General features: G+C 41.5%; 2 protein-coding genes across 3 annotated transcripts; one reads left to right on the top strand and one right to left on the bottom strand.

Annotated features, from left to right (window-relative positions):
• Positions 1-387: 387 nt before the first annotated feature.
• Positions 388-10,649, top strand: MCFD2 (multiple coagulation factor deficiency 2, ER cargo receptor complex subunit). 2 transcript variants are annotated; one of them, XM_072140302.1, is made up of 4 exons: positions 388-569; positions 7,365-7,529; positions 8,435-8,594; positions 10,303-10,649. In XM_072140302.1, exons 2-4 carry the CDS (start codon positions 7,372-7,374, stop codon positions 10,429-10,431), a joined length of 447 nt encoding a protein of 148 aa, XP_071996403.1. In that variant the 5' UTR covers positions 388-569; positions 7,365-7,371; the 3' UTR covers positions 10,432-10,649. The 2 variants fall into 2 exon arrangements, with proteins under 2 accessions (XP_071996403.1, XP_071996402.1); XM_072140301.1 differs by having other exon boundaries at positions 389-565.
• A 4,300-nt stretch (positions 10,650-14,949) lies between these two features.
• Positions 14,950-21,915, bottom strand: LOC140121088 (homeobox protein prophet of Pit-1-like). Its single transcript, XM_072140300.1, has 3 exons — positions 21,594-21,915; positions 18,540-18,781; positions 14,950-17,164 (listed from the first exon to the last, which is right to left on the bottom strand). Exons 1-3 carry the CDS (start codon positions 21,784-21,786, stop codon positions 16,769-16,771), a joined length of 831 nt encoding a protein of 276 aa, XP_071996401.1. The 5' UTR covers positions 21,787-21,915; the 3' UTR covers positions 14,950-16,768.
• Between the last annotated feature and the right edge of the window lie 616 nt (positions 21,916-22,531).

The following is a 22,531-nucleotide window of genomic DNA, read 5'->3' as shown; positions in this document are numbered from 1 at the left end:
CAAGCTGCAAATAAAGATCCAGTTCTGACTATATTTTAACAGAGAAACATAAGTTATAAGAAAAGATGATGAAAGGATGATTCAGAATTGTTTTATTATGAAGACTACAAGTATTCCCCCAAAACAGACACGTTAAGAAGATTCTTGGACACAGGTCACACTTGTTCAGTACGCTCCTGCGGTATTTGGTTGATGCCGACACATGTGCCCATTGATAATAAGTACAGTTTATGACTATGCCTATGACTAAGCCTCCCGCCCCCGCCGCTCAGGTGCCATCCTCCCCTAGTGAGATAGTTACACGTCTCTTCTTCCCAGTACACACACTGAGCCTTATCACATGGAATACCCAAAGCCGCTACTGCGCATGCTCAATACATCCCAACCCAGGCCAGAGCAGCAGAACGACGACCGATCCATGAGCGTCCTCTCCGGTGCGTGTGCGTGCGCTCGGCGCGCGGATAGCACTGCCTGCAGGGTTCCTGGCTGAGGCTGTAGTCAGCGGTACAGTCGGGGGGAAGAGCAGATTAACCCTGTAGTGAGGCTGAGCCCTGGACTGTGGACGGTAGGTAGGTCACTGTGTGTATACTTACCGTGTCGAGTATACTTACCGTGTCGAGACCTCTGGCTGCATCACTTGCCTGTACTTTGTCTCCTAGCTGTGAGCCTGGGTGTCAGAACTTGTGCGGGCTAAGTTCTCCATAGACACAATGACACATATAATAGCAGAATGTATCTTATCTTATGTTGTTGCATTATGGACAGATCCCCCCCCCTTCCCTAATTCTGTGCAGAACCTTATACACAAGCTCAGTATAGGGCGAAGTTCACATGTTGCAATTTTTTTCCTAGCTGAAAATTGTTCCAAATCTTATCCTGGATACAACAACTTCCACAATGAGAATAGTCACCAAAGGTCCCCCCCCCCTCGAGTGCTTGTGAGGTGATGATGTCATGAATGTCTTTGGTTGGGGAGTGATGACATCATAAAATGGAAGGCAGCGTTAAGGTTGTTTTGCAGGGGTGCCAAAAAAATAAAAGAAAGTTTACTCCAGTACTTGCGATTTTGAGTCCTGATCCAGATGGAAGTTGTGGCGGGATCACAGGACCCACTTTGGCCAATGGATCATAGGACATCACAATCCAAATAGGCCACTCATTGGCCGAAGTGGGTCCCTGAGCTCCGTAACTTATGGCCAGATGCTGGGGAGAAAACTGGAAGTATAGGAATGACATGGAAACCAGGAGCACCCTCAAAATTGTTGGAAACCCCCTTGCCTTGTCAGGCCAGATTACCCCTTTACCTTATGCGGTTTATAACCTGCTTTAATAATAATAATAGCGCCATCAAATTCCATAGCACTTTACAGATTCTGGGGAACATATACAAGTAAAATAAGACATTACAGAGTAATAACAGTCATATGGAACAATAGGAGTGAGGGCCCTGCTCACAGGAGCTTACAGTCTATGAGGATGAGGGGGTGACACAAGAGCTTACAGTCGATGAGTATGAGGGGGTGACACAAGAGCTTACAGTCTATGAGGATGAGGGGGTGACACAAGAGCTTACAGTCTATGAGGATGAAGAGGTGACACAAGAGCTTACAGCCTATGAGGATGAGGTGTGACACAAGAGCTTACAGTCTATGAGGATGCGGGAATGACACAAGAGCTTACAGTCTATGAGGATGAGGGGGTGACACAAGAGCTTACAGTCTATGAGGATGAGGGGGTGACACAAGAGCTTACAGTCTATGAGGATGAGGGGGTGACACAAGAGCTTACAGTCTATGAGGATGAGGGGGTGACACAAGAGCTTACTACAGTCTATGGCGATGGGGGGGGGTGACACAAGAGCTTACAGTCTATGGCGATGGGGGGGGTGACACAAGAGCTTACAGTCTATGAGGATGAGGGGATGACACAAGAGATTACCGTCTATGAGGATGAGGGGGTGACACAAGAGCTTACAGTCTATGAGGATGAGGGGGTGACACAAGAGCTTGCAGGCTATGAGGATGAGGGGGTGACACAAGAGCTTACAGTCTATGAGGATGAGGGGGTGACACAAGAGCTTACAGTCTATGAGGATGAGGGGATGACACAAGAGCTTACAGTCTATGAGGATGAGGTGTGACACAAGAGCTTACAGTCTATGAGGATGAGGGGGTGACACAAGAGCTTACAGTCTATGAGGATGAGGGGGTGACACAAGAGCTTACAGTCTATGAGGATGAGGAGGTGACACAAGAGCTTACAGTCTATGAGGATGAGGGGATGACACAAGAGATTACCGTCTATGAGGATGAGGGGGTGACACAAGAGCTTACAGTCTATGAGGATGAGGGGGTGACACAAGAGCTTGCAGGCTATGAGGATGAGGGGGTGACACAAGAGCTTACAGTCTATGAGGATGAGGGGGTGACACAAGAGCTTACAGTCTATGAGGATGAGGGGATGACACAAGAGCTTACAGTCTATGAGGATGAGGTGTGACACAAGAGCTTACAGTCTATGAGGATGAGGGGGTGACACAAGAGCTTACAGTCTATGAGGATGAGGGGGTGACACAAGAGCTTACAGTCTATGAGGATTAGGGGGTGACACAAGAGCTTACAGTCTATGAGGATGAGGAGGTGACACAAGAGCTTACAGTCTATGAGGATGAGGGGGTGACACAAGAGCTTACAGTCTATGAGGATGAGGGGGTGACACAAGAGCTTACAGTCTATGAGGATGAGGGGGTGACACGAGCTTACAGTCTATGGGGATGAGGCGGTGACACAAGAGCTTACAGTGGTCCGATTCTGGTTCAGCCTGACTCGGGACAATCATAGCAATGACTAGTTGCTGGGGTCGTCAATTTGTTAGATAAGCTGTCAGGCCACCAATTCAGCAATATGTCCGGGTCAGGCGGCTGAACCCGACAACCGGGTTCACTCATCTCTAGTAATAAGCATCATGAAGTTGTGGAGGCAGCTCACCTCCACCGCTGTAACTATCCATGCGTTATGTATCATGGATTAGGATTCATGCGCGGCACATTGGGTGCTGGTCCACTACAGTTCCACCATTGCCCTTCGGATGGGGCAGTGTGGCTTATCGGTGCTCACTATACAGAGCAGCGCCTTGGAATACATCCTGATTTACAGCGCATGCGCCTTAATCCAAGATACACATGTACATGTCTTCAGGAAAGTCAGGCAGTTACGTCTCTGCAAGCTGAAACGTCAGTTGTTGGAGCTATGGTGTGAAGGGGACAGCTCCCACCTCCATGAATTCTTGATGCTTAATGCCATCGTTATATCCTCCATGGAGAAACATTGTGTAACAGAGATGGAAAGTGGATTATGTGCTGGGGTAATCTTTGTTTTAACAGTAGAAGACTCCTGGTTAAAGGGGTTGTCTAAGATTACACAAAAATCTTGAGGTGGCCGGGGTGGAGCTGTATAAAAAAAAATATTACTTACCTACTCCCCCTCCTTTTGTCCTGTGCTGCTGTCCATTGGTGCCGTGCTCCTGTCAGGGGGTGACTATGGCAATATTTTTTATAGTGTAGTGGGGGATTTATTTTATTGGGGAATATTATTTTGTATTATATGCTTACATTTGAATATTTATTAATATGTATTGTGTGTATGTGTTTTTTAACTTTATATGTTCCCGTTGAGGTTATTAGATCCCTGGTATTCAACAAGTCAGCTGTTCCTGTAGGGTTTCTTTCAGAGCACTTATCTTAAAGGACACCTGTCACCCAAGTATTTTACATCATTCAGAGCACACCACACGTTTCTGCTATAAATCTGGGTTCCAACTTGCATTTTTTTTATTTTCCTGGGTTGCGCCATCATTGCATAACCTGCTTTTATTTTCCTGGAGTATTATTCAAATTCAGGGTGTGATTACATCATTATGCAGCCTTTAATCCATCTCCCAGACTCTGGATACTCCCACACCCTCCTCCTGTTCTCAAAAAATCTCATCCCCAATCGCTGCAAGTGTGATGTCACTGCCTGCAACAGATGTGGTTGTGTAGGCAGCACTTTCCATAGTTGGGGTATAACTTATTTTAGGTGGAAATCATTGGTGGCCCATCCGGTGAAATGCCCTCTGTCTGGGTTCGGGGGTCCTGATCGGACATTAAAGGGAATGTTTGCAAATATAATGAATGCATGAATCCCGGAACTTGTGCACTGAATGCCATCATCACGGCCATATAGCTTGCAAGTGCAGTAATAGCGTACCGGGGAGTAGGGTGAAGAGATAGGAGTGTTTGAACCGTACCACTAAGGGGAAATACTCCCTAGATCTGACCCATTAGTATACTATGGGTCACATGGTTTTTGTACAATTATGAAAGATAGACCAAATCTAGGGATATGGAGTTTGCATCAATAGAAAGGGGCTATGGAGAGGATTAATGAAATATGTTAAAAAAGTGTTCTTATTTTAGCTGACAGGTGTCCTTTAAAGAGAACCTGTCATCAGGGATCTCATTTTCACTAAAGACAGGTTGTGGAAGCCCATCACACCTTCATTACACATCTGCCTCTCTGCATTTTATAAGCATTTACATTACAATTTAATTGTGTGTAATAACTTGCTCTGCACCGTGACAAAATCCCAGTCCCACATTTGTGCTCCTGTACAGCTCCTCCCTCCCCCACTGTTGTCATCTCACCAGGCTGTGACCGTCTGTGTAGAAGCAGGAGGGAGGAGCTGTACAGGAGCACAAAGCTGGGGACCAAGATCTGAGCAGTGAGTAATACAGACAAGTCACATGTTGTTTTTTGAAATGCAGTCAAACCAAAGCCCAACCCCTGTGACTACCCCAGGATTTTGTCAGGGTGCAAGGTAAGTTATAACACACAATTATATTGTAATGCAAATGCTTATAAAAGGCAGAGAAGCATTTTTGCACTGCAGGTGTGATGGGCTTCTGCAACCCCTTTTTAGTGAAAATGAAGTCCCTGGTGATAGGTTCCCTTTAAGAACAAGAGACCACCCAAAGTCTATTAGCCTAATTCTACACATAAGTGAATCTTGTGCACATTGAAGCTCAGTCACATTCACTTTAATGGAAGTAAGGTGCAAAAAATCCCATGCAACAAATGGATATGGTGTCACTGGTCTCTGAAGGAGAAACAGAACTCCCTAAAGAACCATGGCCGCTTCCAACAACATATAAGGGGTGAGAGTTTTTCCAAATTCAAGTCTCAGAATGTAAATCACTCTTTAATGTTGATCAATTTTGCAACCGGCTGAGACACAGTTCCAGTTTGTAATTCTCCCCTTTGCATGGATATGTGATTTATAATAGAACATGATTATCCACAATATCACATTGAGTCAATAACTAACTCTCCTTCACCCTGTGACGGGTAATTTGGGAGCATACAGCACCCATAGAGGTAACACAGTCTGTACTGTGCACTTACATGACACCAGTTTTATACGTCCAATTAGTTCTCCCTTGACATTAAAATAAGATGATCCCTGTTCTCTTCTCCGGTCTCACTTCTTTGCCAAACAATTAAACTAAGCTCACGGAATCCTTTACCCTGGAGTATTCACTGTTTGCCAAAGTAAATGTGACAAAGTATTTGCACCCGTTATTGGCTGCGGTCCAAGAGAGCGACGCTAAACGGATTCCTGAAGTTTCTCCTGTATTTTAACCAATTGACCAGTCTGAAAAGTGTTTGAATAGTGAAAAGGAGAAAAAAAAAAGGAATATATATAGAGACAGGGGGGAGAGCAGCCACATACATGGGAGACAGCTGCTGGCTGGACGTCCTTCTGATCTGCTACCCCCATATGTGAGCGCTACTGTGACAATAGGATGGAATCCCTGAAAATAGAAGGATCAGGCATGTTAAAGGAAACCTACCATCAAAATACATCATGATAAACCAGGGACACTTACTCATAGATCCAGGCACCGTGACTGTGATAATCTTATTATATATTGTTATCTATGGCCTCCCTCCTTCTACAATAAACTTTTAAGATTATCCTCATGAGCCATAAGGGCTTCTAAGGTTGTTACCAGAGCCCCTCCATGCTGCATCCTCACAGGCTTTTATCCCACCCTGCCCCTCTGCCTCTTCAGCACTTCCCTCTTCCTTCTGCTGGATGGAATCTCATTGCACAGCAGGAAGTTTCAACCCACAGTGAGGGGGGAAGTGCTGCTGCCCAGTGTAACAGGCTGTGTATCTTTAGCATGGTTGTTTATCCACATTAGGTCAATTTTAAGATATTCTTAATTTATTCCGTATGCTAATTAGGAAGTTGAAGCAACCGGGCTTGTTCTCAGTACCCGGAGCACTGCTGTTACTGCCTTAATAACTTCCTTCTTCATTCTTTGTTGCCCAAATCTTGTCAGGAGACAAATCTACTACTCATTTCACAGAGAGGATAGTGATTCATGCAGGGATAGCGGTGCTCCAGGTACTAAGGACACAACCTGGGTGCACCGACTGCCTCATTAGCATATGAATTACAATGGAAGTTTCTCAGAAATGACATAAGGGACATAAACAATAGAGTTTTCATTTGAAATACTAGCTCATTTCTTTACTGTTTTCTTTTACAATGCTTCGGGAGGTGGACTCGCTTTAAGGCCGCATTCACATGACTGTTTAAGGCACGTATAATTTGCGGCTGGATATACGTTCCCATATACGGCTATTATGCCCGGGCTCGGTATAGGGTGCTCACACTTCCGTACCCGCAAAAAAGATATAATGTGCTCTATCTTTGGCCGGAGGAACGGCCGTGCGGCACAATTTCCTATCCTCCAGCTCGCCCGACGTGTGCCCGTGTTCTCTGGTCCTATCCACAGAGTAGTGGCTTACTTGCTGGTTGGTGGGGTCTCAGTAATAGGACCCCCATGGATCATAAGATCGGGGATCATTTGTACCCCCAGACAAGCATAGCAGCCAGTCACGCATGCGCCAGACTATCTCCGTCAGTGCCATTGGGGATGAATAGAGCAGCCAGTCACGCGTGACTCCGGTACAATGGGGGAAATGTAACATTATGGTGAACAGGGTCTAGTAATATAATATTCTCCACTGCTGTAGTAGCACTGCTCCCAATCCCTGACGCACCAAAAACCACCAAAAAATTTAGGGGAGGCACTGCAGCCAGTGATTGGCTCCTTACCCTCCCCTTCTATTTCCTGTTGCTTTGGGAAACACCCGGGAAGTGGAGTACTGCAGGGATCAGGAGCGATGCTAATCAAGGAGGAGTGGTTAGTAGTTTTATCATTTTTTAACCACAATTTTACAAAACTAGAAGAACCCTTTAAAAAGTGTGCGACTGTTTCCATTAATCTATTCTTTCTTCTGTTTGACTCCTAGAAACACAATGAGGTGTTCCAAGACCTGCGCATCCCATGCTTTCTCTTGTCTCGTGTCTGCAGTATTAATATTGTCCGTAGTAGCAGAAGACCACTTACATCCCAAAGTGGAAGACGGGGCGCACGCAGGCGTCCATTTCGATAAAAATGTTGTACAAGATAAAGAGTAAGTAAATTAACGTTAAAGGAAATCAACCATCAAGATCCATTATGATAAACTAGGGACGTTACTCATAGATCCAGGCACCGTGGCTGTGGTGATCTTCTTATCTGTGGCCTCCTTTCTTCTAAAAATCAACTTTTAAAATTATGTTGATGAGCCAGAAGTGCGCTCTGTGATACCTGAGCCCCTCAGTGCTGTAGCTTTACAGTCTGTTACACTCACCCTGTCCCCTCAGCACGACCAACCTCCATCTGCCTCCAGTAATCGGAGGAGGTTTCAGCACACAGTGTTAGGGGGAAGTGCTCCTGTACAGTGTAACGGCCTGTGATGCTGAAGGACTGAGGGCCTATGGCAACGCTGCCCAGAGCTCTTCTGGCTCATTAGCATAATTTTAAACATTGAGGCCATGGATTACAAATATAAGAAGATTACCACAGTCACGGTGCCTGGATCTATGAGTAATGTCCCTGGTTTATGATGGATTTTCATGGTAGATCTTTTTTTAAGCAGGATTTCCTGTTCACAGTATTGGGGTAAATATCTGATCACTGGGGTTTAAACTGCTGGGGCAGAATAAGGAAACCCATATGATGAGAATTTCTTGCCCGGCCAACCCAAAAGTCCTATTGAATGTGATCTGTACAGATAATGAACCAGCAGGGGCTCCTGGGAGTTGTGAGCTCAGAACACAATAAAGCAATGAATGTAGTTCTGTGTTTAGTCATTTCCATAGTCACATACCACTAGGTGCAGATTATATAGAGACGGTGAAGTGTTGTGTAGACTTGGTTCTTGGCAGTAGTTTGACAATGGAGGCCATGACCTTAGATTCAATGGGGACATGTCGGCTGTACGTGTCTCTGATTTGCGCTGGTTATTAATTTTTCCTTATTCTCTCTCTTCCTCAGACACATAATGGAGCACTTGGAAGGAGTCGTTCAGAATCCGGAGAAAGAAATGTCCCCGCAGGAGCTGCAGCTTCATTATTTCAAGATGCACGACTACGACGGCAACAGTTTATTAGACGGCCTTGAGTTGGCAACAGCAATTTCCCATGTGCATAAGGAGGTGTGTAATCAAAATGTTGTTCAAGACGGCCTAAGAATAATTATGGGGATTCTTCTACACTGAAAATGTGGTGCAGTCTACGGGTAGGAGGAGCTGGACAGATTGTAAATCATGTGCTATCTGCAAGCAGCAGGTTATTGAGCAGGAGGAGCTGCGCACATTGTACATAGTGTCCTATCTGCAGGCAGCATCTTATAGAGCAGGAGGAGCTGAGCAGATTGTACATAGTGTCCTATCTGCAAGCAGCAGGTTATTGAGCAGGAGGAGCTGCGCACATTGTACATAGTGTCCTATTTGCAGGCAGCATGTTATAGAGCAGGAGGAGCTGAGCAGATTGTACATAGTGTCCTATCTGCAAGCAGCAGGTTATAGAGCAGGAGGAGCTGAGCCGATTGTACATAGTATCCTATCTGCAGGCAGCATGTTATAGAGCAGGAGGAGCTGAGCATATTGTACATAGTGTCCTATCTGCAGACATCATGTTATAGAGCAGGAGGAGCTGAGCAGATTGTACATAGTGTCCTATCTGCAGGCAGCATGTTATAGAGCAGGAGGAGCTGGACAGATTGTAAATCATGTGCTATCTGCAAGCAGCAGGTTATTGAGCAGGAGGAGCTGCGCACATTGTACATAGTGTCCTATCTGCAGGCAGCATGTTATAGAGCAGGAGGAGCTGAGCAGATTGTACATAGTGTCCTATCTGTAAGCAGCAGGTTATAGAGCAGGAGGAGCTGAGCCGATTGTACATAGTATCCTATCTGCAGGCAGCATGTTATAGAGCAGGAGGAGCTGAACATATTGTACATAGTGTCCTATCTGCAGACATCATGTTATAGAGCAGGAGGAGCTGAGCAGATTGTACATAGTGTCCTATCTGCAAGCAGCAGGTTATAGAGCAGGAGGAGCTGAGCCGATTGTACATAGTATCCTATCTGCAGGCAGCATGTTATAGAGCAGGAGGAGCTGAGCAGATTGTACACAGTGTCCTATCTGCAGGCAGCATGTTATAGAGCAGGAATAGCTGAGCAGTTTGTACATAGTTCCCTATCTGGAGGCAACATGGTATAAAGAAGGAGGAGCTGAACAGATTGTACATAGTGTCCTATCGACAGGCAGCATTTTATAGAGAAGGAGGAGCTGAGCAGTTTGTTCATAGTGTCCTATCTGCAGGCAGCATGTTATAGAGCAGGAGGGGCTGAGCAGTTTGTACATAGTGCCCTATCTGGAGGCAACATGGTATAGAGAAGGAGGAGCTGAGCAGATTGACAGTGTCCTGTCTGCAGGCAGAATATTATGGAGTAAGCAGAGCAGATTGTACATCTTGTCCTAGCTACCGGCAGCATGTTATAGAGCAAGAGGAGATGAGCACATTGTACATATTGTCCTTTATGAAGGCAGGAGGAGCTGAGCAGATTCTATGTAGTATCTTATCTCCGGGCAGTATGTTCTAGAGCAGCAGGGGCTCATTATATTGTACATAGTGTCCTATTTCCAGGCAGCATGTTATAAAGTAGGAGGAGCTTTTATTTCCCCCAAGGTTACTTATAAGGTGTGTATGTGGCTACCGTGACCATACCGGGAATACAATGATTAGATTTCCGCAGCTTCTGAGATGGGATATTCCCACTCCTGGCCGGGTTTTGGGAATAGCCATATGCCCATTGTTCTGCCGCAAATGCTGCACCCATTCACTGTGTTTTTCTTTTAGGGAGGTAATGAGCACACCCAGACATCAGAGCAAGAACTTATGAACATGATAGATGAAGTTCTCCGGGAGGATGACACCAATAATGACGGATACATAGACTACGCAGAATTTGCTAAATCGATGCAATAAAGACTTTTTGCAGATGGGTGTTTTCCATCCTAGATATACCCCGGGGTATATATTCTTGTATGACACGGTTGTCTGTATTTTGCTGTGGGGTCACAGTTGTGCTTTCCTGTGGTCGTTAATTATTGGTCAGTTTATACAGATATATGATGAGCCACAACTCTTAAAAGAGATCTCTTGTCTACATAATAATTAATAAAGATCCTTTAATAATTTTTAAATATGTTGTTAAGCCGCATGAATTGTTCTACTGAGAAAACGCCCCCACTGGTGTCTGTACGGAAAGAGAAGCTCTTCTTTATAAAATAACTTCTTTATAACTGATCTCATCCAAAATAGAGGAAGAGTAAGATGGGGCCAATTGCTGTAAAATATAAAAATGTACTATTCTGTGATATACATTGATAATTGGTTGTATTGTAGATTCTTACCTGTAGTGAGATACTACCAGTAGAATTTAACTAGAACACATCAGTCCTGTAGTCAGATTCTACCAATAGAACCTGACTACAAGCAGTCTCCCCTGTAGTCATATACTACCATTAGAACCTGACTACAAGCAGTCTCCCCTGTAGTCATATACTACCATTAGAACCTGACTACAAGCAGTCTCCCCTGTAGTCATATACTACCATTAGAACCTGACTACAAGCAGTCTCCTCTGTAGTCAGATACTACCATTAGAACCTGACTACAAACAGTCTCCCCTGTAGTCAGATTCTACCAATAGAACCTGACTACAAGCAGTCTCCCCTGTAGTCAGGTACTACCAGCTTAGCTACAATGTGAGTTCTCTCAAGATCCTGCAGCTACATCTGGGATGTGAGATGGAGGGTGCAGGACAAAACTATATCTTCAATGTAGTTTCTTCATCTTCACTCCCAGGTATTTGAAAGAGATATAAGCCCATTTCTTAGAGGGGTTTGCAAATGGATTGTGCTGCAAGAAAACCTGTCACTTGTACTGTATGCAGAAGTGGTTGTCCATGGGCCTGAAATGCTGCAAAATTTCTGCACTGAATTTTAGTGCTGAAGGTTTGTAGAATTTTTCTGTGGCAGGAAAATTAAAATTTTTTTTTAATAAATCTCCAAAGGCCATTGTAAATTACGGGAAGACCAAATTTTGGGAGCCAAGGTCAGGGGTGGATCACACAGAGATAAGGTAGAAAGGAAAGACAGTCCTGTTCTGTGTTTTGACGTGCTCCTGGTTTTGGCTCACAATCAATGTGCTCATTATGAAGTCTGAAGGGCACAGGATTGTTTTTTTTTTTTTGTTACAATGGAAAAACTTCCATGTAAAAAAGAGCTGGTTGTTCAACTTTAAATGTAATCCTCTATCCAAAGAGATAGGGATAGTTGGTAGGAGTAGTGCATGTTTTCTGCTGCTCCTTCCATTAGTATGGGAGCACAATGTTGCTCAGCTATCTCCGGCATAGATATTTAACCCCTTAACGCTGAAGCCACTTTTCACCTTCCTGACACGGCCCATTTTTTCAAATCTGCCCTGTGTCACTATAAGTGGTTATAACTTCGGAACGCTTTAACATATACAAGTGATTTTAAAATTGTTTTCTCGTGACGCTTTGTACTTCATGTTAGTTGAAAAATTTTGGTGTTTTGTTTTGCATTTATTTATGAGAAAAGCAGATGTTTGGTGAAAATTTGGAAAAATTCTTGATTTTCGAACTTCAAAATGTTCTACTTTTTCCACACATAAGTCATAACAGCAAAAAAACGTAATAACTAACATTCACTAAATGTCTAATTTATGTGGACATGGTTTTTTATGCATACTCTTATATTTGTAGGATGTTATGGGCCTTTGAACGTTAGGTGCGATTTTTCACATTTTCATAAAAAAAGCTAAATCCTGCTATCGAGGGACCTGCTCAGGTTTTAAATCACTTTGAGAGGCCTAAATAAAAGTAAAACCCCATAAATTACCCCATTATAGAAACTACACCCCTCAACGTACGTAAAACAACTTTTATGAAGTTTATTAACCCTTTAATTATTTTACAGGGGTTAAAACAAAATCGGATACAATTTTGAAAGTAAACTTTTTTGGCTAAATGAATGTGTTTTTCAAAAAATTTAAAAATTCTCAGTGGATAAAATACCAAAACGCTCCACAAAATTTGATACCCAATCCCTCCCGCGTATAACAATACCCCATATGTGGTGGTGACTGCTGTATGGGCACACGCCAGGGCATCGAAGGGAAGCTGCGCCATTCAGAGCAGATTATGCATTGTTACTTTTTATTGACTATACAATCTTTATTTTTTTGGCAATTTGGACATATAAGGGCTTATTTTTTGTGACATGAGATGCACTTTACAAATAATTAATTTTCGTGGGTCATTAGCTTATTGAAGAGATTTTATTAACTCTTGAATGTATGGGTGAAAAGAAAATTGTCAATTTTGGTTTACTTTGTTTTCGTATTTTTTGGGGGTCGTACACCGTACACTAAAAATACTATATTATCTTTATTCTATAGGTGATTACGATTATGGTGATACCTCATTTATACAGTTTTTCATTTATTTTTACAATTTTACTGGATAAAAACTAATATAGAGGAAATCTCATTTGTTTTTGCATCGCCATCTTTTCGGAGACGTAACTTTAATATTTTTTGGTTGACAGAGCTAGTTTTGGGCTTATTTTTTACGAGTTGAGTTGTTCTTTTCAGTGGTACCATTTTGGCGCACATAACTTTTTTTGATCACTTTTTAGAACATTTTTGTGTAGAGATTTTATGAAAAATGTACATTTTTGGCGTTTTTTACGGGTTTTGTTTTTACGGCGTTCACCGAGCGGGTCCAATAATGTTTCTGAGTTATTGTACGGATTATTACGGACGCGGCGATACCAAATATGTGGGGTTTTTTGGCGATTTTGTGTTTTTTTCACTTTATTGCATGTGTATAGGGAATATTTGTGTTTAGGGGACTTTAACTTTATTTAATTAATTCTTTTTATTAAAAAATGATTTTATGTAGTGTTTTTAACATTTTTTTATTAACTTTTACAGGTTAGCTTGAACAAGTGATCCACTGATCACTTGTTCAAGCTCTTCTTCACATTACACAGTGTAATACAGATGTATTACACTGTGTAATGTAACACACTGAGCATGCTGCGCATGCTCAGTGTGTTACAGCCGGGTCCTGCCAGAAGGCACGGACCCGGCTCACAGAAGAGGATCGCGCAGCCCCGGGCACCGGCAGTCCCGGGGCTGCGATCGGAGCAGTTGATTCTTCTCAACTGCCCCTTGCACGCCGCGGTCATCGCGACCGCGACGTGTCAGGGGTTAACACTCGCGATCGGAGAAATCTCCGATCGCGGGTGTTAGAGGCGGGTGTCGGCTATAATATATAGCCGACACCCGCAGCTTCTGGCGCGGGCTCCGTTCTGGAGCCGGCGCCAGAAGCATGACGTACTATTACCGCATTTTGCGGGAACGCACCTCCCGCCATGCAGTAATAGTACGTCATATGTCGGGAAGGGGTTAAAGGAAATCTACCATTTGATTTGATGCATTATGAAGCAAACATACCTTGAGAATACTGTAGCTACACTGATTCAGAAACATATCTTGTTTAATCCCTGAGCTGAGTGGTTTTGATGAAAAAACTATTATAAAATTATGATAATTAAGCTTTCTCGCTTCTGTGCCTGGGCTTGGCGCTTTTTCTCTCAATTTAGGATGATGTAATCACTTTGTTGTGTCTGACAGGCAGAAGAAATAAATTGCTGCACTATTCCCCAGTTGCTGTGTATAAGTCATCCAGCTCAGATTGATTAGTCCTGTCTTCGCTATTCAGAAAGCTTGTGTGTAATGTGAATCCAGCTTTCCCAAGGTTCTGAATTTTAGAATTGTTTTTTCAGCAAAACCACTCAACTCAGGGATTAAACAAGATATGTTTCTGCATCAGTGTCCTATCGCATTCTCAAGGCATGTTTGGTTCATAATGCATCAAATCAAATGGTAGATTTCCTTTAATGGCAATCTGCTTGGTAACAATGTGTTACCGTGATATTGAATGACATATTTTTGCCCCGCCTCTTCGTTCAATTAACAAGAATGTAGCCCCATTCTCTTGATCTCATGGGGGTCCGTTCTTGTGATCAGTAGGGTCCCAGCATTGTGGGTAGGGAGTAACATTCAAAGTTGGTACAACCCCTTTAATACAAAATCTCTGCAGTCAGATCCCTCTTTATACTCGCCTTAATTTTTCTACTACATATTAGGTTACAAATATATTATGACAGACTACACAAAGATTGTAATCACCGCAAAGACTCCAGCTGGACAGGGCATCAGAGAGGTGTAAGAATATCACATTTTAAGTTTAAGACCACCCCAGGCCCTTTTATTTATTTATTTTTTTTTAAACCCTGATCCTGGATAACAAATACCCCTCTTAAAACTGCAATTCCATACGATGCGGAAATGTAAGGAATATGATAGTTTGGGATTTTTGGGCCAGTTGCCTTACAGAACAAACATAAAACAATCATTCCTGTACAGCAGATATTTATTGAGAGCTTTATATTATTTGTAAAAAATAGATCATCACCGTAGCAAATAATAATATTGCAGGCAAACAATTCCAAGGTAATATTTAAAGGGATTGTCCAGGTGAATCAAGCGTGATGAATTTATAATGGATGCAGTATAAATGTAAGTTTCAAGTTCTATTTCATTGTTTCAAATGCTGAGGCTGAAAGCAGTCCTGACCATGACATGTCTTGACACAGCAGCTTTTTGTTACAGTGTATTAGTCTAGGAAATGATGTAAGCTAACAACAGCATACATAACCCATAGTATAAACCTCTTCTCGGCATTTAGATAAGGAAAATGTCATGTAGGCGTTTCCAGTCTTCACAGGACAAAATGAGAGCCATGAGATGATTATTATTGTGTTTGTTCTCATGAACATAATTTTTTTTTCTTTTGTAATTTTCCCTTACAGGAATATATGTATTAGATGACTTGAACGAACCTTTAAGACCAGGCTTCAACATAAGGCGTAAGCTGAATATCCGATAATGAATTATTCTTTAATTCTGTGTATATAGAACCTCTTATGAATGTACAAATTAAAGGCGTTCTCCCGAGGTTGAAAAAAATGGCAGCTTTCTTCCAAAAACAGCGCCACACTGAACTATGGTTTGTGCAGGTATTGCAGCTCCGCTGTATAGAAATGAATGGAGCTTAGTTGCAATACCACACACTACCCATGGTCAGATGTGGAGCTGTTTTTGGAAGAAATCAGTCATGTTTTTCAACATTCGGAGAACTCCTTTAAGACTCATTGGTTTACCGGTTCTAAGCAATCAGCGTTATTAGTTCCTCCACCTGCTAGTAAGGAATAAAACAGACTGGACGGATTTAACGGGCCAAACGCAGTGTTGCGGATGGGACTCCAAACATCATAGTGGTTTATAATTCAAGGAGTCCCTTCTACCCAACAGGAAAGCGCTGTTTTTTCCGTAGAAATTAGGGATTCCTGGAATTATATGTCATGGACCGACCATGGTTGCGTGTTGTATCCCTAATGCTCTCTAGTGTGAGTTGGGTAGTCTTTAGCTTGTCTAGGACTAAGATCACCCTCTCCAGACAGTATAGAGCTTAATTAGCATATTGGGTGCAAAAAGTAACACCACTTATCACTTGGGAATTGTGGGAGAAATAATTCCATCTGCAGAAGAGTCAGCTGAAGGATATCTTTTCTGGTTGGACATGGTAAAAGTGTAGATGATCACCGTCTATGTTGTTTGAATGATTGTCATCCATGCTTCAGCCTTAAAGGGGTTTTACCAACTTTGCAGGTTGTTCCCTATCCATGGGAATGATAATAACAAGGTAATTGTTCAGGGTCCAACTGCTGGCATCACCACCAATTAAAGAGAGTTCCCCCGATTTCACCAATGAGTGGAGCAGCAGTTTCATCATGTGGCGCTCCGTTCAAACAACATGGGAGTCACGAAAGTTGCTGAGCACCGTGCTCGGCAATTTCCAACACTCCTATACAATTGGATGGAACAGCAGGACACATGCTTGACCTTCGTGACCGGTGGGAGTCCCAGCAGTCAGACCTTCACCGATCATTGTGTTATTTCCCTATCCTATGTATAAAGAATAACTTGCGGAGTTGGAACCACCCCTTTAATACTGGAAACAGTCTCATACCTAAAAGAAGCATGTTAGCGTGCTTGCAAAGAATTTTTTACATCAAAATCTAAGAAGGAGCATTTTGGCGTTGCAATAGATCTCTTAAAGCGTTTACTTAAGTTCATAGTGTTCTTGTCGTAGACTCAACCAAATTTAACTCCAGTGAGACGGTGCATCTAACGCAGCCATGGGTGTTAAGGTTATCATGGATGATGACAATCCGGTGCTTGGGGAATTGATGGACCTAAGGGAGTTGTACCAGTCGTCATGCTGGCGGGACGGTGGGGCGGTAGATGGTAAATGGGGGTGTGTGCTGGAACACATGAACTGGCCGACAGATGATGGAGGCTGGTAACCTGTAGGGGCCATGGATGTGAAACGGGGGATGTGATTTAGTGTGTGGGGATATTGATACTGCCGGGACGCCGGGGACATAGAGCACACACCGGGCATGAGGCCACTGCAGGCTATCATCCCATTTGGTGTCACCGATTTCTGGCTTGTCCTCTCATGTTTGCGATGCTTTGCTCTTCGATTCTGAAACCAAACCTATAATAGAAAGAAATGAATGTCAGATTACATTTAACATGAAAGGGGAAAAAACAGATCTGTCTTCATCCAATGAGTGTTCTCCTCAGTCACGGGATGTAACTTCTGTTTTCCAGGAGACTTCACTTCCTGTGTCACTCAGTGGATTGTGATCCCCCACAACCTCCGATCGGTAGCAGAATCCTAAGCCTGGGTTACCAGACCGACCTGGGAGGTTCTCCATATTCATGGAAAACCCCTGTAAAACTTGTTTTCCCAAAGTCTCATTTCCCTCAAAAACACGAGGATCGGCCATGTTAAAATCCAACTTACTCATTGGCCACTTTACATCAAGTTTTCTGTAATGCCTGGGGGCAAGATATTGGGTAATTTACCAATACAGATCTATTGATGGTTCTGCTCCACTTTCTTGATAGGTCAATGGAAACCACCACCACCTTAATAGGTACATCCATTAGTGGCTTTATCTAATGTAAAGTAGTATAGTCCTTATTATGGCTAATCCTTTAGTCCCCCAAATATTTTATGATGTTTAATTGCCCTAATATGCAAATTTACTAAAGCAGGTCCTGGGGTGCAGTCTATCCGGAGCTGAGGCTACAAGACGCAGCTACTCCACGGCCAAGTAGCCTCTTGCTATCCACCTACCAATCCATCTTCAGGGCGCAGCTACGAGGAGCCGCACACACTGGTCCGCAAAGCCGGTTTTTGTGCTTGTGCAGAGCACAGGCCGGCGGCAGCCCGTTCTTGGGTCTGATGCCACTGTGCATGCGCAGAACCTGGTTTACTGGATGAGCTCCTCGTAGCTGCACGCTGAAGATGGATTGGTAGGTGGATAGCAAGAGGCTACTTGGTCGTGGATTAGCTACGCCGTGTAGCCCCACTACCTGCTGTAGTAAATTTGCATATTAGGGCAATTAAAAATTATAAAAGATTTGGGGGACTAAAGGATCAGCCATAACAAGGTCTATCCGACTACAGATTAGATAAATCTTCCACCGAATCTACCTTAATAGGTAGATCCATGGTGGTAGGTTTTCTTTACGCCTCCTGGTTCAGAAGTTTCTTCATCTGTTAACCATTCCTGTCCATAAAAGACAGCAGATGTGATCTCTAACTGTCCATGACCAATCTACCTTCCAGGACCTTATCATAGTATTCAGTCTTAAGGTCCTGGAAGGTAGATTGGACATGGATAGTTAGACATGGACACATGATCCTCCATCTGTGGACAGGAATGGCAGTTGATGAGGTAAAATACATTTCTGAACATTAAGTGGCCAACCCCTTTAAATTTTGTATGATATTATACATAATAACCAAACATGAGATTCTACTCTTGTTTGGCGCATTGTGTGACCATTATATCACTCACCTGTATCCTTGCTTCGTTCAGCTTGGTGATCTTTGCCAGTTCCTCCCGACAGTATATATCAGGATAGTGATTCTTGTTAAACGCTGCCTCTAAATGTTCCAGCTGTTCTTGACTGAACGTTGTGCGGTGTCTACGTCGGGTCGGGGTTGGATAATGGGGAGGAACATGTCTGTTTGCTGATAGTAATGCACTGCCATCCACACCGGAGACGTCTGTAAATCCCTTGTAAGAACTATCGATGTCTACAGGTAAAGAGAAAACCTTGTTTATCATGTTTGCTGTAGAGCTACACCCTGATATATATGCACTGATGTAGAGGAGATCATTTAAAGGGGAACTCCAAATTTATATGCTTCTACTCAAGGCAGGTTTCTTTTACCCTTATAAAGATTTATTGACCGAAATATTGATGTTTATAATACAACAAAAGTAATTAAACTTTCTTGATTTTTATTATTAATATACACTTTATGTACAGCGCCTCCTGGTGGCTGGAAACTTACTTTTAGTAGTACCAGCCTATGTTCTGATGATAAAAAACCCAAGCTTGGTTGATATAATTACAGATAGAGGGGTACACTTTTTGGGAAATAAGTGGGAAGAACCTACACTAAAAATTGCTAAGAAGCAAAAACTAAAATGTTAAAAGTGAAGGTCCCTTTAGATCTCTTTACTGTTATATCAATGTGAGGCCTCCTGCCCAGTATATGATATGTGATATACGGCCATACTGATCCTATGCACACCTAAGAATTTTTTTAGGCAACAATGTAGAGAACAAAATACTCTATGAGCAAGGAATCCAGAAGTTACTATGTTTAATAAAACTACAAGATGAATAGTTATGGATTAGAGATTTGAGAAGAGAGAGAAGTATGGAACGCTGCCCCTCAATCTCATAAAAGGTGCGTCAAAGTTTTTCTTTTAGGATGTAGATAGATAGATAATATATAGATAGATATGAGAGAGATAGATGATAGATAGATAGATATGAGATAGATAGATAGATAGATAGATATGAGATAGATAGATAGATAGATAGATATGAGATAGATAGATAGATATGAGATAGATAGATAGATAGATAGATAGATAGATATTAGATAGATAAATAGATAGATAGATAGATAGATAGATACATAGATAGATAGGTAGATATGAGATAGATAGATAATAGATAGATAGGCACATGGATGTATAGATGATTAGATTGATATGGATAAATACCATAGATATAGACTGTAGAAGAATCCAAATTACTAGATAGATTGTAAGAAATTAAAAAAATAAGTTCGTATGAATACAAAGGTTGATCTACTTCAGAAAGATATGAGACATATTCTTACATAAATATCATAGATATAAATAGATCAATAGAGATATCCTTATAGGATACTAATAGATAATTACAGATTGATTAAAATATATTAATTTATGATAGATATTTGTAGTCAGACAAATTAATTGATTGAAATAATGGTAATAGATAGATAGATAGATATGAGATAGATAGATAGATAGATAGATAGATAGATAGATAGATAGATAGATAGATAGATGATAGATAGATAGATAGATAGATAGATATGAGATAGATAGATAGATAGATGGGAGATACAGGCAGTCCCCTACTTAAGAACATCCGATTTACAGCCTACCCCTAGTTATAAACGGACCTCTGGATGTTGGTAACTTACTGTACTTTATCCTTAGGCTACAATAATCAGCTGTAACATTGTTATTAAAGGTTTCTGCAATGAAGCTTTATTGTTAATCCTGGCTTATGAGAATCCATCATTTTTAAAATCCAATTGTCACAGAGACCAAAAAAAATATCTACAATGATAAAATATACAGTTCCGACTTGCATACAAATACAACTTAAGAACTACTACTACTGCCTGTAGTTAGATAAAAAATAAATATGGTAGATGGAAGATTTTTAAAAAACTGGAAAAAAAAGCAGCTTAGCTATAGGATTTGTGGTTGCTGTCCCAGGACATCATTCAAAAGATCCACTTGTAATAAAAAGAAGCAGCGTTTTAAAAAGTGAAAGTTGGTTTATTCACCTATATATGCAATACAGGCAATACTTTGGTTGAAAAATACAACCTTTCTCAATCCTTAATAGAAGATAGATAGTAAAATCTGAGACGGATAGATATGATAGATAATAGATAGATATAAAAATAGATTGTTATAGATGGATAAATAAGAGACATAGATATGATAGATAATAGATAAATATAAAATAGTTAGAGACAGATGTATAATATAATAAATAGATATGATTGATAGATGGACAGAAATGAAATAGATGGTTATAGATAATAGATATAAAATATATAGTGATACATAGAAATATACGAGATAGATAGGTATGATAGATAATAGATAGACATGGAATAGTTATAGACAGATGGATAATAGAATAGATGGATAGATATAACATGATATATGGATTTCAGATTACATAGATGGATTATAGTATAGATAGATATGAGATAGATGGATAGATATGGGATAGATAGATAGATAGATATGAGATAGATAGATAGATAGATAGATAGATATGAGATAGATAGATAGATAGATAGATAGATAGATATGAGATAGATATGAGATAGATAGATAGATATGAGATAGATAGATAGATAGATAGATAGATAGATAGATAGATATGAGATAGATATGAGATAGATAGATAGATATGAGATAGATAGATAGATAGATATGAGATAGATAGATGGATAGATATGAGATAGATAGATAGATAGATAGATGGATAGATAGATATGAGATAGATAGATAGATAGATGGATAGATATGAGATAGATAGATAGATAGATGGATAGATATGAGATAGATAGATAGATAGATATGAGATAGGAGAAAGATATGAGATAGATAGATATGAGATAGATAGATACGAGATAGATAGATATGAGATAGATATATAGATAGATATGAGATAGATAGATACGAGATAGATATGAGATAGATATGATGGAGTTGCTATATTTTATTTGATACCTGGATGCGGCCACCACTTACCCGCTGTTGATGTCACCGCAGCGATCTCAGTGTAGACTTCGTGGTATTCTGTACATTTCTTTTTTGAGGCTTTGATTCTTGCATCTTCCATCTTAGGACTGACTTGTGGTCCAGGCGCTGAAGGTTTGGATGTGGCACTGATGGAGCTCCTGCTCTTTTTTCCACAATTTGAAGTTGTCAGGTGTGATGTCATCCCATGCCTCGTCTGCTGTGTCCACCAATCCTATCCATCCCCAGCTAATTACATAGAGCTCCAAACTAATCAGGGAGGCAGAGAACAGGCCCCGGCTCAACCTCTGACCTGACGGAGACATTGACTGCAGCGGGGCTGGGGAGCTCGACCCATTGTAAGGTGCATACAGTTTGGATAATAGACATCCCTGACTGTGGGTGGCATGAGGAAAGTGGACAAAGGAAAGTCTAAACGAACATTGGAGGGGTTTTTTAGAGTAACATATTGTAAATGTAAAAAGAGCTCTGACCTTCTGCGAGTTTGAACAAGTAGAGTTTGTAGAGATCTATATGTTCCATCATTTTTTTTTTCTTTTTGCATAACGTTTTATGTACTACACACTTGCTACTAATTTACTTCTAAAGTGCATGTCAGTCTTTTCATATGACCTTCTCTATCAGGAATGAGTTTCACTGAGAAATCTCTACTGAATTCCATCTTGCAATCAAAAAATACAGAAGCTCTCTGAGGGATCAGATTAAAAAGCAGCTCTATGGAGAGGGGAGGGATAGGTGTGAGTCACAGCAGCTAGGTGCCCCCCCCCCCCCCCCCCCCAGCAAATCACACACAGGGTGCAGAGAAACTGCAAGGAATGAAGAAAATCTGAACGATTGATAACACACACTGTACTACTACTGATTTATGCAATGTATATTGGAAACTTAGGTATGCTTTAAGTAGAGGAATACAAAAGAAACCCACCAGG

The sequence above is a fragment of the Engystomops pustulosus genome, chromosome 3, assembly GCF_040894005.1.
Source record: "Engystomops pustulosus chromosome 3, aEngPut4.maternal, whole genome shotgun sequence".
In the NCBI taxonomy this organism is placed as follows: Eukaryota; Metazoa; Chordata; class Amphibia; order Anura; family Leptodactylidae; genus Engystomops; species Engystomops pustulosus.
Note: the sequence above shows the minus strand (reverse complement) of the source record. Positions and strands in the feature narration are given on the sequence as shown.